At 43.8% G+C, this 17935-nt stretch overlaps 1 protein-coding gene across 1 annotated transcript in view; it reads right to left on the bottom strand.

Moving 5' to 3' along the window:
- Positions 1-2131: 2131 nt before the first annotated feature.
- LOC112260941 (noelin-3-like) overlaps positions 2132-17935 on the bottom strand; it is an 18452-nt gene continuing 2648 nt past the window's right edge. Inside the window, exons 2-5 of the mRNA XM_042329162.1 lie at positions 15285-15440; positions 14179-14398; positions 4622-4728; positions 2132-3623 (exon numbers count right to left, since the gene is read on the bottom strand). Of these exons, the coding sequence (XP_042185096.1) occupies positions 2946-3623; positions 4622-4728; positions 14179-14398; positions 15285-15431 (1152 nt within the window). The 5' untranslated portion in view covers positions 15432-15440 and the 3' untranslated portion in view covers positions 2132-2945. The remainder of the gene's footprint in view (positions 3624-4621; positions 4729-14178; positions 14399-15284; positions 15441-17935) is intronic.

Below are 17935 nucleotides of genomic sequence, written 5' to 3'. Positions count from 1 at the left end.
TCAAAAACCATCTCAATTGGGTTGAGGTCGGGTGATTGTGGAGGCCAGGTCATCTGATGCAGCACTCCATCATTCTCCTTCTTGGTCAAATAGCCCTTACACAGCCTGGTGGTGTGTTGGGTCATTATCCTGTTGAAAAACAAATTACAGTCCCACTATGCGCAAACCAGATGGGATGGCGTATCACTGCAGAATGCTGTGGTAGCCATGCTGGTTAAGTGTGCCTTGAATTCTAAATAAATCAATAACAGTGTCACCACAGTGTTACCAGCAAAGCACCATCACACCTCCTCCTCCATGCTTTACGGTGGGAACCACACACGCAGAGATCATCCGTTCACCTACTCTGCGATTCACAAAGCTACGGCAGTTGGAACCAAAAATCTCAAATTTGGACTCATCAGACCAAAGGACAGATTTCCACCGGCCTAATGTCCATTGCTCAAATTTCTCAGCCCAAGCAAATCTCTTCTTATTATTGGTGTCCTTTAGTAATGGTTTCTTTGCAGCAATTCAACCATAAAGGCCTGATTCTCCTCTGTACAGTTGATGTTGAAATGTGTCTGTTTACTTGAAGTCTGTGAAGCATTTATTTGGGCTGCAATCTGAGGTGAAGTTAACTCACTGGTATGAAGAGATTCGGGAGACAGGCGCAGGAATGCGTAATAGTTTTTTTTAATTATACCCCGAATTTACAGCGTGCCATGTAAAGGCACAGGGATGAAGACCAAACAAACACGTAACAAAAACACAGGGTTGAAATCCAAACAATAGAGTGAATAAATAACACACGCACACGACGATTAAACTTCTTTGGGATTGGTGTCCCTTCCACGGGACGGTTGTGCTCACGTAGGCTAATGCAATTAGCATGAGGTTGTAAGTAACAAGAACATTCCCCAGGACATAGACATATCTGATATTGGCAGAAAGCTTAAATTCTTGTTAATCTAATTGCACTGTCCAATTTAGAGTAGCCATTACAGTGAAATAATACCATGCTATTGTTTGAGGAGAGTGCACAATTTTGAACATGAAAAGTTATTAATAAACAAATTAGGCACATTTGGGCAGTCTTGATACAAAATTTGGAACAGAAATACAATGATTCATCGGATCAGTCTAAAATGTTGCACATACACTGCTGCCATCTACTGGTCAAAATTGAAATTGCACCTGGGCTGGGAAAATACATTATGGCCTTTCTCTTGCATATCAAAGATGATTGTACAAAAAAAATACAAAAGAACGGTTGTTTTTTTCTTTGTATTATATTTTACCAGATCTAATATGTTATATTCTCCTACATTCATTTCACATTTCCATAAACTTCAAAGTGTTTCCTTTCAAATGGTGCCAAGAATATGCATATCCTTGCTTCAGGTCCTCAGCTACAGGCAGTTAGATTTGGGAATGTCATTTCCAATCCAGGTGGGACGCTGGTGCCTCTGGGGGGGGGTACTGTCACGTCTGCGCCCCCTCTCCCCCCTGACGCTCAAGGGCGCCAGGCTGCCCAGCACTACGCACTCCTGCCACCATCATTACGCACACCTGTTTCCCTCGTCACGCGCATCAGCGCTTCATTGGACTCACCTGGACTCAATCACCTGCTTTCATTACCTTCCCTATATCTGTCTGTTCCCGAGGTTGGTCCCTGCTTCAGCATTATTGTCGTCATGTCGTTTTGTTCCTCCTGTTCTGACGCTGTCCCTGTTCAGTCACTTGTCCGTTCATTAAAATGTTCAACTACCTGCTTCTCATCTCCAGCGTCGGTTCTTACGTCACCTGGTTGTCCAGGTCTTAATTGAAAGGACACAGACACTAGGCCCTCCGTGGAATGAGTTTGACACCCTGCTGTACAGTATTTCACAACAGTAATAATGATGCGCGTCACAATGGGAGAGAGTGAGATGGTTGCTGACAGAGAGTCCACAGACAGAGTTATAGATGCTATCAGGATAACCATCGCACTCTATTCCCTATATAGGGAATAGGGTGCCATCTGAGAGAGCACTATATAGGGAATAGGGTGCCATCTGAGAGAGCACTATATAGGGAATAGGGTGCCATCTGAGAGAGCACTATATAGGGAATAGGGTGCCATCTGAGACAGCACTATATAGGCAATAGGGTGCCATCTGAGAGAGCACTATATAGTGCACTACTTTTGAGTTCTAGTGTGACATTTGGGATGAAAGCCATAGAGAGTTCTAGATGCTATGAGGACATTCAGGACACCTGTTATGGGCTCACAGAACAGACTGAATAAAAGCATACTCCTATTGATACTGTTGCTACGGATACAAAAGCTACAGATGCATGATACCCAAGCCCACCCAATCAGAGGCATGTTACCCAAAACCACCCAATCAGGGTTGGGTTCAATTGGAATTGAAGTCAGTCAATTCAGGAAGTGTTTTAAATGTACAATTCCAAAACTTTTACACCTTTTCAGTTTGAGATATTATCAAAAGTAGATGCCTTTTTTTTCAATTATTCAATAGGAATTTCAGTTTACTTCCTGAATTGACTGGCTTGAATTAAAATGGACTAACCCTACACCAAATCTCTCATGGTCTCAGACTTACAGGGTCCAGTGTAGAGGAGCTGAGAGTTTGTCATGCTTTTTGGAGGCCAAACTACTATTACAATACATTTGCATTCGACAGGAATTGTGCTGAGACTTTATGCAGTTTTTCCAGAGTTTGCAGGCCAAAGTCTTCGATAACCTGGCCATCCAGGCAACTATCAATGTTAAGCCTTGCATTAGGAATTTGAAAAGAAAACAAGAGGGCCAAAGATGGATTGTTAAAAGAAGAGAGCAAAAAATAAAATGGAGAGACACAACAATAGAACTCCAACAATGACTGGCAGAACACCGGAACACCAGGAATGTTAGTCAGTGTTCCAGTGGGTTCCTCTGAGATCCTATCAGTTCTTCCTCCTCAGGAATCGTCCTCTGTCTTGATGATGTGGAACAAAGTGATGTTGAACAGAACCTGGTGTCCGTTGTTCCAGCCGTACAGAGCCCGGTCCCTGGCGTTGTAGCCCAACATGGACATGTGGAAGTACTGGTTATGGAAGGGGATGTCTGTGTACTCATAGCTGGATGTCTTGGTGGAGTATGAGTAGTACACCTTAGCACCAGTCAGGTGAGAGTTAGTGATGTAGAGTGTTCCGCAGATCATAAAGGACTCCCCCGCGTTCCGTTTGGAATATTCCGTGTTCCATGTTCCGAGGATTTGTAGTGTCTCCGGGTTGAGCTGGCTGATGACGATGTTTCCGGCGTTCTGATTGGTGGCGTAGACGGCCCACAGACCCAGCTCGTCGGCCATGAGGTCTATGTCGGAGAAGCCTCCCCAGGTGTAAGGGTAGACGTTGTGGAAGCCGGCGTTCTCCAGGGCTCTCTGGGTCACAACGCGCCCCGTCTCGAAACAGTAACACACCACGATGTTACTCTGGACCTTGTTGTAGTACAGAGAGCCGTTGTGCACCACGTGGTTGGTCCCGGCCCACTTGAACGGCAGGTTGTAGGTTCGAGACTCGACCCCGGAAACAAAGTCTGCTATGGACTTGTACTCTTTGACGATCTTGTTGTTGGTGTAGCTATCCATGTACCAGACCTGGGTTGGAACACAATACCATCATTAACAATTTAAAGGTTTAATTTAAAACCTTTTATCTACAGGTAGAAAAACATAGTAGAAGAGGTAGAACGTTGCAACAAACTCTTTGGTGTAAAATGCTTTTTTGTCTGTCTGAAATGCTTTTTTGTCTGTCTGAAATGCTTTTTTGTCTGTCTGAAATGCTTTTTTGTCAGTCTGAAATGCTTTTTTGTCGGTCTGAAATGCTTTTTTGTCTGTCTGAAATGCTTTTTTGTCTGTCTGAAATGCTTTTTTGGCTGTCTGAAATGCTTTTTTTTTGGCTGTCTGAAATGCTTTTTTGTCTGTCTGAAATGCTTTTTTTTTGTCTGAAATGCTTTTTGGCTGTCTGAAATGCTTTTTGTCTGTCTTTTTGTCTGTCTGAAATGCTTTTTTGGCTGTCTGAAATGCTTTTTTGGCTGTCTGAAATGCTTTTTTGGCTGTCTGAAATGCTTTTTTGGCTGTCTGAAATGCTTTTTTGTCTGTCTGAAATGCTTTTTTGTCTGTCTGAAATGCTTTTTTGTCTGTCTGAAATGCCTTTCCATCACTGGACACAGCAGTACAGTATGATGTAGTTATCCCACTGGTGGCCTCCCCTCCTCTTGGAGAGTCACTGGGTTGTAGACGCTTTCGCTCCAGCCCTGCTCTAGCACACGCGGTTCTAGGTTCTGATGAGCAACTGACTAATAGAATGTCATGTCTATCAGTAGTTCTGCTGGAGGAAGATTGTTCACATTTGCTGTCGTCAAATACACATGTACCCTCATCTAACCCTTCCTCCCCTCCTCATCCATCCATCCCTCATCCCTCCCTTCATCCCTCCCTCCCCTCCCCTCATCCCTCTCTCCCTCCCCTCATCCCTCACTCCCCCTCCCTCTCCTCAACCCCCTCAACCCTCCCTCCACCCCTCCCTCCCCTCATCCCTCACCCCCCCAACCCCTCCCTCCCCTCATCCCTCACTCCTCCCTCCCTCTCCTCACCCTATTGTTTGTAGGGGAGGCCTGTGGATCTGTCATCCAGGCTCCAAACCGTGTCCCAGAGGTCTTCACCGTCTCCGGTCCAGCGATCTTCATCAGTTTACCACAGGCTGTTTACGCACACAACACAATACACACACACAACACAACACACACCCCACAGTACTCAGATAGATATATCCACCCCTGACTGTGTTTGCTCTTAATAGTTTGGCACCCTGTTTTTTTTTCTTCCATATTGTCAGAATAGTAGGCTTAGTTCTGTGATATTTTTTTGCAGAAAAGGTCGGAGGCCAGTTGCGTCCCGACTCGCCTAAGCCTGGGGCAGGAGGAAGGTTTGGTTTAGAAAAACATAGGGTAAGGGGAGGAGTCATAAACGCAAGGGGCGTAAGTGATAACCACACATTCCTCACTGGGCTTAAGGATTAGGGTATAAATGCTGGAATCTTTTTTGTTGACATCCTTTGGCTCGCTAGAAGAACCTCTTACCTGAAGAAGAAGATAGCTGTAGATGTTTAGCTTATATATATACACACACACACACACACACACACACACGTTGATAGTAATTACATTTATATTGTTATTATCAAGTGTTAAAGTAAAGTTCTAGAAGGAATCCTCAAGGCTACCTTATTGATTAGAGTCTTTAAGTAGACGTTAGAGTTTCATCAACAACTGAAGGACTGATCATCCTGAAGGGGGAGATAAAAAAAACGCTTAATAGTTGTAGAGTTACGAGACCGTATCTTCTCGTAAATGCGGTACTTCTCTTATCTATTGTCATAGATAAAAAATTGCATTGGTAGTCTAATGGGGAGTTAGAAAAGGATGCTGGAGGTATCTTATTGGTGATTTATTGGCTTGTCATACAACCGGTGGGTCTAACTCTGAATGCTGATTGGTTAAAAGATGTTCATAATTGCTTTAAAAACCTTTTTTTTGCCCGTTTCTGGGATTTGGAATAAACCTGATTTATTGTTCTGAAACCCCGTGTCATCAAAGAGACATACATGTTCGTGCCATTTTACCCTAGGTTCCTAAATTGATTTGATTGATTGAGGATTTAAACCATCTGGTTAATATATCGATTGGGATCAGGAGTAATGAAACCTGAGACTAGATTATAGTTACTAAGTGTATCGATCACGAGGAGGGGTGATTCTGGGTAGAGCCAAACAGGAAAAAATGTACCCTTATAGTGTCTATGGCTCTGGACTAGACAACTGGGACAGTGCCGTATGGAACTAGAGTGGGGGAGCATAGACACTAGGCTATGAGGATAACCCACTTCTGAAAAATGCCCTCATCGCGGAGGTTGAGATGCAGTCCCTAGCTGACGCAGTCCCTAACTGATGTAGTCCCTAGCTGACGCAGTCCCTAACTGATGCAGTCCCTAGCTGACGCAGTCCCTAACTGATGCAGTCCCTAACTGATGCAGTCCCTAGCTGACGCAGTCCCTAACTGACGCAGTCCCTAGCTGATGCAGTCCCTAACTGATGCAGTCCCTAGCGGATGCAGACCCTAGCTGATGCAGTCCCTAACTGATACAGTCCCTAACTGATGCAGTCCCTAGCTGACGTAGTCCCTAACTGACGCAGTCCCTAGCTGATGCAGTCCCTAGCTAATGCAGTCCCTAGCGGATTCAGTCCCTAGTTGATTACAGTCCCTAGCGGATGCAGTCTCTAGCTGATTACAGTCCTTAGCTGATGCAGTCCCTGGCTGATGCAGTCCCTAGCTGACGCAGTCCCTAGCTGATGCAGTCCCTAGCAGATGCAGTCCCTAGCTGACACAGTCCCTAACTGATGCAGTCCCTAGCTGATGCAGTCCCTAGCTGATGCAGTCCCTAGCGGATGCAGTCCATAGCTGATGCAGTCCCAAGCTGATACAGTCCCTAGCCGATGCAGTCCCTAGCTGACGCAGTCCCTAGCAGACGCAGTCCCTAGCTGATGCAGTCCCTAGCGGATGCAGTCCCTAGCGGATGCAGTCCCTAGCGGATGCAGTCCCTAGCGGATGCAGTCCCTAGCTGACACAGTCCCTAGCTGATGCAGTCCCTAGCTGACACAGTCCCTAGCAGATGCAGTCCCTAGCAGATGCAGTCCCTAGCTGATGCAGTCCCTAGCGGATGCAGTCCCTAGCTGATGCAGTCCCTAGCTGATGCAGTCCCTAGCTGATGCAGTCCCTAGCTGATACAGTCCCTAGCTAATGCAGTCCCTAGCAGATGCAGTCCCTAGCTGATGCAGTCCCTAGCTAATGCAGTCCCTAGCTGATGCAGTCCCTAGCTGATGCAGTCCCTAGCGGATGCAGTCCCTAGCTGATGCAGTCCCTAGCTGATGCAGACCCTAGCTGATACAGTCCCTAGCTGATGCAGTCCCTAGCTGATACAGTCCCTAGCTGATGCAGTCCCTAGCTGATGCAGTCCCTAGCTGATGCAGTCCCGAGCTGATACAGTCCCTAGCTGATGCAGTCCCTAGCTGACGCAGTCCCTAGCTGATGCAGGCCCTAGCGGATGCAGTCCCTAGCGGATGCAGTCCCTAACGGATGCAGTCCCTAGCTGATGCAGTCCCTAGCTGACGCAGTCCCTAGCTGACGCAGTCCCTAGCAGATGCAGACCCTAGCAGATGCAGTCCATAGCGGATGCAGTCCCTAGCGGATGCAGTCCCTAGCTGATGCAGTCCCTAGCTGATGCAGTCCCTAGCTGATGCAGTCCCTAGCGGATGCAGTCCCTAGCTGATGCAGTCCCTAGCTAATGCAGTCCCTAGCTGATGCAGTCCCTAGCTGATGCAGTCCTTAGCGGATGCAGTCCCTAGCAGATGCAGTCCCTAGCTGATGCAGTCCCTAGCTGATGCAGTCCCTAGCTGACACAGTCCCTAGCTGATGCAGTCCCTAGCTGATGCAGTCCCTAGCTGATGCAGTCCCTAGCTGATACAGTCCCTAGCGGATGCAGTCCCTAGCTGATGCAGTCCCTAGTGGATGCAGTCCCTAGCTGATGCAGTCCCTAGCGGATTCAGTCCCTAGTTGATTACAGTCCCTAGCGGATGCAGTCTCTAGCTGATTACAGTCCTTAGCTGATGCAGTCCCTGGCTGATGCAGTCCCTAGCTGACGCAGTCCCTAGCTGATGCAGTCCCTAGCAGATGCAGTCCCTAGCTGACACAGTCCCTAACTGATGCAGTCCCTAGCTGATGCAGTCCCTAGCTGATGCAGTCCCTAGCGGATGCAGTCCATAGCTGATGCAGTCCCGAGCTGATACAGTCCCTAGCCGATGCAGTCCCTAGCTGACGCAGTCCCTAGCAGACGCAGTCCCTAGCTGATGCAGTCCCTAGCGGATGCAGTCCCTAGCGGATGCAGTCCCTAGCGGATGCAGTCCCTAGCGGATGCAGTCCCTAGCTGACACAGTCCCTAGCTGATGCAGTCCCTAGCTGACACAGTCCCTAGCAGATGCAGTCCCTAGCAGATGCAGTCCCTAGCTGATGCAGTCCCTAGCGGATGCAGTCCCTAGCTGATGCAGTCCCTAGCTGATGCAGTCCCTAGCTGATGCAGTCCCTAGCTGATACAGTCCCTAGCTAATGCAGTCCCTAGCAGATGCAGTCCCTAGCTGATGCAGTCCCTAGCTAATGCAGTCCCTAGCTGATGCAGTCCCTAGCTGATGCAGTCCCTAGCGGATGCAGTCCCTAGCTGATGCAGTCCCTAGCTGATGCAGACCTAGCTGATACAGTCCCTAGCTGATGCAGTCCCTAGCTGACGCAGTCCCTAGCGGATGCAGTCCCTAGCTGATGCAGTCCCTAGCTGATGCAGTCCCTAGCTGACACAGTCCCTAGCTGATGCAGTCCCTAGCTGATGCAGTCCCTAGCTGATGCAGTCCCTAGCGGATGCAGTCCCTAGCTGATGCAGTCCCTAGCTGATGCAGACCCTAGCTGATACAGTCCCTAGCTGATGCAGTCCCTAGCTGATACAGTCCCTAGCTGATGCAGTCCCTAGCTGATGCAGTCCCTAGCTGATACAGTCCCTAGCTGATGCAGTCCCTAGCTGATACAGTCCCTAGCGGATGCAGTCCCTAGCTGATGCAGTCCCTAGCTGATGCAGTCCCTAGCTGATGCAGTTCCTAGCAGATGCAGTCCCTAGCTGATGCAGTTCCTAGCAGATGCAGTCCCTAGCTGATGCAGTCCCTAGCTGATACAGTCCCTAGCGGATGCAGTCCCTAGCTGATGCAGTCCCTAGCTGATGCAGTCCCTAGCTGATACAGTCCCTAGCGGATGCAGTCCCTATAAGCTGATACAGTCCCTAGCTGATACAGTCCCTAGCGGATGCAGTCCCTAGCGGATGCAGTCCCTAGCTGATACAGTCCCTAGCGGATGCAGTCCCTAGCTGATGCAGTCCCTAGTGGATGCAGTCCCTAGCTGATGCAGTCCCTAGCTGATGCAGTCCCTAGCTGATACAGTCCCTAACTTATACAGTCCCTAACTGATGCAGTCCCTAGCTGACGTAGTCCCTAACTGATGCAGTCCCTAGCTGTAAACTAACTCGGTGGTGTGGTTGTGCGGTATCTATCAGGCCCAGAGAACTAGGAGCAACGAACAACTGACTGTTGCCGGGCAGGCCCAGAGAACTAGGAGCGAGGGACAACCGACTGTTGCTAGGCAGGTTAGATCCGACGTTGTGTTCCTGGGGGTTCTTTGGAAGTGGTATTTTATTGTGACACTACATTAGACCAGGGCCTTATGGGCCCACGTTGCTCTGTATAGGGGACTAGGGTGTCATTTGCGATGCATTCTAGGACACACAGTTCCATCTCACTGATGAGTTTATACGATACACTATACGATACACTAGAATAGGTCACAAACTTATCAACGATAGTTTCCTTGCTACATTTCCAGTAACAGGTAAGACTCTGCTTAGTTTAGGATTATAAAACTAGAAAACTTTAAATTAAAGGGACAGTCACAGTCCCCACTGGCCCCACAGACCTCCAAATGTACAGTTGAAGTCGGAAGTTCACATACACTTAGGTTGAAGTCATTAAAACTATTTTTTTCAACCACTCCACAAATGTATTGTTAACAAACTATAGTTTTGGCAAGTCGGTTAGGACATCTACTTTGTAGAGCCACTGCTCCAAAACCGCCATAAAAAGCCAGACTATGGTTTGCAACTGCACATGGGGACAAAGATCGTACTTTTTAGAGAAATGTCCTCTGCTCTGATGAAACAAAAATAGAACTGTTTGGCCATAATGACCATCGTTATGTTTGGAGGAAAATGGGGGAGGCTTGCAAGCCCAAGAACACCATCCCAACCGTGAAGCACGGGGGTGGCAGCATCATGTTGTGGGGGTGCTTTGCTGCAGGAGGGTCTTGTGCACTTCACAAAATAGATGGGGGACCTTACAGATAATTGTATGTGTGGGGGTACAGATATCAAAAATCATGTTTAAACACTATTATTGCACACAGAATGAGTCCAAGAAACGTATGTGACTTGTTAAGCAAATGTTTACTCCTGAACTTATTTAGACTTGCCAAAGCAAAGGGGTTGAATACTTAGTAAACATTTCAAAAAACACAATTTCACTTTGACATTATGGAGTATTGTGTGTAGGTCAGTAACAAATATATGTATATACTGTATATATGTTTAAATCATGGTTAAAAATCAGGCTGTAACAACAAAATGTGGGAAAAGTCAAAGGGTGTGAACATGTTCTGAATGCCACTGTATGTACTGTATATCTCTATGGTATGTACTGGTATATGTCTATGATAAGTCCTGTATATTTCTATGGTATGTACTGGTATATGTCTATGATAAGTCCTGTATATGTCTATGATAAGTCCTGTATATTTCTATGGTATGTACTGGTATATGTCTATGATAAGTCCTGTGTATTTCTATGGTATGTACTGGTATATTTCTATGATAAGTCCTGTATATTTCTATGGTATGTACTGGTATATGTCTATGATAAGACCTGTATATTTCTATGGTATGTACTGGTATATGTCTATGATAAGACCTGTATATTTCTATGGTATGTACTGGTATATGTCTATGATAAGACCTGTATATTTCTATGGTATGTAATGGTATATGTCTATGATAAGACCTGTATATTTCTATGGTATGTAATGGTATATGTCTATGATAAGACCTGTATATTTCTATGGTATGTAATGGTATGTGTCTATGATAAGACCTGTATATTTCTATGGTATGTAATGGTATATGTCTATGATAAGACCTGTATATTTCTATGGTATGTAATGGTATATGTCTATGATAAGACCTGTATATTTCTATGGTATGTATGTATATGTCTATGATAAGACCTGTATATTTCTATGGTATGTAATGGTATATGTCTATGATAAGACCTGTATATTTCTATGGTATGTATGATAAGGTATATGTCTATGATAAGACCTGTATATTTCTATTTGTATGGTATATGTAATAAGACCTGTATATTTCTATGTATAAGTATATGTCTATGATAAGACCTGTATATTTCTATGGTATGTAATGGTATATGTCTATGATAAGACCTGTATATTTCTATGGTATGTAATGGTATATGTCTATGATAAGTCCTGTATATTTCTATGGTATGTAATGGTATATGTCTATGATAAGACCTGTATATTTCTATGGTATGTAATGGTATATGTCTATGATAAGACCTGTATATTTCTATGGTATGTAATGGTATATGTCTATGATAAGACCTGTATATTTCTATGGTATGTAATGGTATATGTCTATGATAAGACCTGTATATTTCTAAGACCTGGTATATGTCTATGATAAGACCTGTATATTTCTATGGTATGTAATGGTATATGTCTATGATAAGACCTGTATATTTCTATGGTATGTAATGTATATTTCTATATAAGTCCTGTATATTTCTATGATAAGACCTGTATATTTCTATGGTATGTAATGGTATATGTCTATGATAAGACCTGTATATTTCTATGGTATGTAATGGGTGATAAGTCCTGTATATTTCTATGGTATGTCCTGTATATTTCTATGGTATGTAATGGTATATGTCTATGATAAGACCTGTATATTTCTATGGTATGTAATGGTATATGTCTATGATAAGACCTGTATATTTCTATGGTATGTAATGGTATATGTCTATGATAAGACCTGTATATTTCTATGGTATGTAATGGTATATGTCTATGATAAGACCTGTATATTTCTATGGTATGTAATGGTATATGTCTATGATAAGACCTGTATATTTCTATGGTATGTAATGGTATATGTCTATGATAAGACCTGTATATTTCTATGGTATGTAATGGTATATGTCTATGATAAGACCTGTATATTTCTATGGTATGTAATGGTATATGTCTATGATAAGACCTGTATATTTCTATGGTATGTAATGGTATATGTCTATGATAAGTCCTGTATATTTCTATGGTATGTAATGGTATATGTCTATGATCAGTCCTGTATATTTCTATGGTATGTACTGGTATATGTCTATGATAAGTCCTGTATATTTCTATGGTATGTACTGGTATGTGTCTATGATAAGTCCTGTATATTTCTATGGTATGTACTGGTATATGTCTATGATAAGTCCTGTATATGTCTATGATAAGTCCTGTATATGTCTATGGTATGTACTGGTATATGTCTATGATAAGACCTGTATATCTCTATGGTATGTACTGGTATATGTCTATGATAAGACCTGTATATTTCTATGGTATGTAATGGTATATGTCTATGATAAGTCCTGTATATGTCTATGATAAGTCCTGTATATTTCTATGGTATGTACTGGTATATGTCTATGATAAGTCCTGTATATGTCTATGATAAGTCCTGTATATTTCTATGGTATGTAATGGTATATGTCTATGATAAGTCCTGTATATGTCTATGATAAGTCCTGTATATTTCTATGGTATGTACTGGTATATGTCTATGATAAGTCCTGTATATGTCTATGATAAGTCCTGTATATGTCTATGGTATGTACTGGTATATGTCTATGATAAGTCCTGTATATGTCTATGATAAGTCCTGTATATCTCTATGGTATGTACTGGTATATGTCTATGATAAGTCCTGTATATTTCTATGGTATGTACTGGTATATGTCTATGATAAGTCCTGTGTATGTCTATGATAAGTCCTGTATATGTCTATGGTATGTACTGTATATTTGTATAATACTGTATATGTCTATGATAAGTCCTGTATATTTCTATGGTATGTAATGGTATATGTCTATGATAAGTCCTGTGTATTTCTATGGTATGTAATGGTATATGTCTATGATAAGTCCTGTGTATGTCTATGATAAGTCCTGTGTATGTCTATGATAAGTCCTGTGTATGTCTATGATAAGTCCTGTGTATGTCTATGATAAGTCCTGTGTATGTCTATGATATGTAATGGTATATGTCTATGATAAGTCCTGTGCATGTCTATGATATGTAATGGTATATGTCTATGATAAGTCCTGTGCATGTCTATGATATGTAATGGTATATGTCTATGATAAGTCCTGTGTATGTCTATGATAAGTCCTGTGCATGTCTATGATATGTAATGGTATATGTCTATGATAAGTCCTGTGTATGTCTATGATAAGTCCTGTGCATGTCTATGATATGTAATGGTATATGTCTATGATCAGTCCTGTATATTTCTATGGTATGTACTGGTATGTGTCTATGATAAGTCCTGTATATTTCTATGATATGTAATGGTATATGTCTATGATAAGTCCTGTGCATGTCTATGATATGTAATGGTATATGTCTATGATAAGTCCTGTGTATGTCTATGATATGTACTGGTATATGTCTATGATAAGTCCTGTGTATGTCTATGATATGTAATGGTATATGTCTATGATAAGTCCTGTATATGTCTATGATAAGTCCTGTATATTTCTATGGTATGTAATGGTATATGTCTATGATAAGTCCTGTGCATGTCTATGATATGTAATGGTATATGTCTATGATAAGTCCTGTGTATGTCTATGATATGTACTGGTATATGTCTATGGTATGTAACTGTATATTTGTATAATACTGTATATTCATATGGTATGTAAATGTATTATTATATTTGTATAATACTGTATATTTCTATGATATGTACTGTATATTTGTATAATACTGTATGTTTCTATAATACTGTATATTCATATGGTTATGGGTACAAGGGTGCATGTCTGTGTGTAATTCCCTGAGTTTGCTCCTCTCCGGTTCCTGCCTGTGTGTCAATACAGTATGTACATAGTACCTCAACTACCACAACCCCATGGACATTGACTTGGGTTCTTGGCCTTGTATACAGCCTCGTTATTTTTTACATTTTTTATTGTGTTATTATTTCCTTTTTTTAAATTGAGCAAATGTTTCTTACTTTTTAGCATCGTTGGGAAATGGCTCCCCAGTAAGCGTTTAGCGGTAAAGTATTGTCTACACCTGTTGTAATTTGGCGCATGTGACAAATAACATTTGATTCGATGTGTGTGTGTGTGTGTGCCTAAATGCATCGGTATGTGACTCACTGAGTCTGCTCCTGCAGTTGCGTAGCCTGCCCTCCAGACTCAGGACCCTCTGTTGTAGTTCCTCAGAGTCGTAGGCTCCTATCTCCTCCTGGATGGCTGTGAGCACCATAGACAGGTTCCTGATCTCCTGTTTAAACTGGACGATGAGCTGGGCATCTGTCTTGTACTGTTCCAACACCGGGATCAGAGGCTGTAGGGTCTCCATCTTACCCTTCAACTCCTGGAGGAGAGGAGGATACACAGGGTTTAGTTTGATTCAGTTCAGTTCGATTTGGTTCGATTTAATGACATGTTTGTTAAAAAGTCGTTATAATAAGGTCACGTTCTTCCTAAAGATGTTATAATAAGGTAGCCTGGCGGCAGGTAGCCTGGAGTCAGGTAGCCTCATTGGGACAGTAACCGTGTCACACCCTGATCTGTTTCACCTGTCTTTGTGATTGTCTCCACCCCCCTCCAGGTGTCGCCCATCTTCCCCATTATCACCTGTGTTCTCTGTTTGTATGTTGCCAGTTTATTTTGTTCGTAGAACCTACCAGCGTTTGTTTCCCTGCTCCTGCCTGCCCTGACCCTGACCCTGAGACTGACCCTGACCAGGAGACTGCCTGCCATTCTGTACCCTTACACCCTGTCTGGATTATTGACCCCTGCCCTGACCCTGACCCTGAGATTGACCCTGACCCTGAGACTGCCTGTCGTTCTGGACCCTTACACCCTGTCTGGATCATTGACCCCTGCCTGCCCTGACCCTGACCCTGACCCTGAGACTGCCTGCCATTCTGTACCTTACCCCACCTGTCTGGATCATTGACCCCTGCCTGCCCTGACCTGTCGTTTGCCTGCCCCTGTTTAAGGAATAAACGTTTGTTTCTTCAACACTGTCTGCATCTGGGTCACACCTAAAATGTGATAAACCTGACTAGGTGAAAAATCTGTCTATGTGTCCCCGAGCAAGGCCTAATTGTTTGTGTAAGTCGTTCTGGATAAGAGTGTCTGCTAAATTCCTATAACGTAATGCTCTGGTTAAAGACGTTATAATAAGGTCATGTTCTGCTTAAAGGGAGGTCAGAACCACATAACAACCAGAAACAAATCTGTATTTTTCACACCTGGAAGTTTCTGTTGACCTGTGTCTTCCCTTCGGCCTCTACCTGTCTGAACTTTGACCTTAGCCCTTTGAACTGGCCCTCCATCCTCATGATGTACTGGAAGTCTCTCTGAGTCCGCAGGTTCAGTACCTCAATGGACTGGGACATGTTCTGGACCTACGGGACAAGAATGGAAGACCATGGTTAGTCGGCACCATAGGAGAGGAAGAGGATCATGATTATTCTGTCCCCCCCCCACACCAGATGAAGCACCACTGTTAACTTTTTCCTTTTTCCATCAAGGGAACACTATTTATAATGGGGGTTACATGGAGAAAATCAGACCTCTCTGAAATAAGAAATGGATGGCCATACCTTCAGCAAAATACATGTGACCTAAACTCTCCTTGAACACTTAAAAACAAACAGTGAGCCCCTCCTATACCCAAACTAAAAAAAGTAAAACAAACTGTATAGAGGATAACATGTCTACCGTTTACCCTCACTTCTTGGACAGAGCAGAGCCTTAGATATGTCGTTTTAGAAACTGTTGTTCGTCCCGTACTCATTGCATGGCTATATTTTTTTATAGCGCATAGGGCTGCGGGCCAGAAGGTTCTGGATTCGCAGACCACCGTGGACAAAAGTAGGGGTGGAAATATCTACTTTGTAGTAAAAACATTGCATGAATCTATCATCGTATTTGCAGGTTCGAGAAAAAAATTGTATTTTATAATTTCATGCAATTCTACTGGATTTTAGCGGGAATATTGTTTTTATTCCACACAAATTAATGAAATTACAGGCTAAGAATGGACAGAGAGATAGGAGGCCTATGAGTTAATCTTATCATATTTCTCCAATGCCAAATCGGTGTGTCTTGTTTGCAGCGAAACTGTCCCGGTTTACAAATAATTAAATCTGAGACGTCATTAGGAACGTGAGCATGGTACCTTCAAAAATTAGGTCTACCTTTCCACCCTAGATAGAGTAGGGCCTACCTTTTCACCCTAGACAGAGTAGGGCCTACCTTTTCACCAAGAACAGAGTAGGACCTACCTTTTCACCCCTAGACAGAGTAGGTCTACCTTTCCACCCACCTACCTTTCCACCCCAGCCAGAGTAGGCCTACCTTTCCACCCCAGACAGAGTAGGACCTACCTTTCCACCCCAGACAGAGTAGGGTCTACCTTTCCACCCCAGACAGAGTAGGGCCTACCTTTCCACCCCAGACAGAGTAGGGCCTACCTTTCCACCCCAGACAGAGTAGGGTCTACCTTTCCACCCCAGACAGAGTAGGGCCTACCTTTCCACCCCAGACAGAGTAGACCTACCTTTCCACCCCAGACAGAGTAGGGTCTACCTTTCCACCCCAGACAGAGTAGGGCCTACCTTTCCACCCCAGACAGAGTAGGGTCTACCTTTCCACCCCAGACAGAGTAGGACCTAGGACCTTTTCACCAAGAACAGAGTAGGGCCTACCTTTCCACCCCAGACAGAGTAGACCTACCTTCCCACCCCAGACAGAGTAGGGCCTACCTTTCCACCCCAGACAGAGTAGGGTCTACCTTTCCACCCCAGACAGAGTAGGACCTACCTTTTCACCAAGAACAGAGTAGGGCCTACCTTTCCACCCCAGACAGAGTAGACCTACCTTTCCACCCCAGACAGAGTAGGGTCTACCTTTCCACCCCAGACAGAGTAGGGCCTACCTTTCCACTACAGACAGAGTAGGACCTACCTTTTCACCAAGAACAGAGTAGGACCTACCTTTCCACCCCAGACAGAGTAGGCCTACCTTTTCACCCTAGACAGTGTAGGCCTACCTTTTCACCCTAGACAGAGTAGGGCCTACCTTTCCATCCCAGACAGAGTAGGCCTACCTTTTCACCCTAGACAGAGTAGGCCTACCTTTTCACCCTAGACAGTGTAGGCCTACCTTTTCACCCTAGACAGAGTAGGGCCTACCTTTCCATCCCAGACAGAGTAGGCCTACCTTTTCACCCTAGACCGAGTAGGGCCTACCTTTCCATCCCAGACAGAGTAGGGAAACATGTAAGATTTAACTGCTGGCTACTCTTCTTCTGTGGTTTAACCCAGAGCAGGTCACACGTGTTTCCCTAAAAGCTGTCTGAGTTGAAACATCAAAAAAAATATTACAGAGAGTGAATTTGCTTAATCAAATGATAGTGACAGAATTAGATTACTTCCCAAGGAAACTCAACTTCTTCCCATAATGCATCTGAGTCACGGTCCTTTCCAGGTATTTCACAGCTGGTTTCTAGCATAAAGCATCTCGAACCAAAGCGCTGTTATAAATCACTTTACATAATCGGATCTGCTTTTATTTTCTTCAAAATCTTAAACTAACAACGTGTAGGCCTCTGGTTTTTTGCCATTTTCTTTAATTAAAGGTAAGCCTGTGGCATACCCCCTCAATTCGAGTCCTGGTTTAAACTTAACAGCCCTTCACTGACACTGAGGTAGGCTATTTAAAGAGTGCATGGTAGGTGGAGGAATTAACCGATCAAATCTATGGATATAGCAGCCCATAGCCGGATTTCTTCTGTCAAACAGGTAGGCCTACCGCTTATTTCTACAAACAGGAAGAAATAGGCTCCGACACAAAGCCCTCTTGTTGTTAGTAAGGTCTAATTAAAATGAAGACAGTT

The sequence above is a fragment of the Oncorhynchus tshawytscha genome, linkage group LG10, assembly GCF_018296145.1.
Source record: "Oncorhynchus tshawytscha isolate Ot180627B linkage group LG10, Otsh_v2.0, whole genome shotgun sequence".
Lineage (NCBI taxonomy): Eukaryota > Metazoa > Chordata > Actinopteri > Salmoniformes > Salmonidae > Oncorhynchus > Oncorhynchus tshawytscha.
The sequence above is the reverse complement of the archived record's forward strand: the minus strand, read 5'-3'. Positions and strand labels throughout refer to the sequence as shown.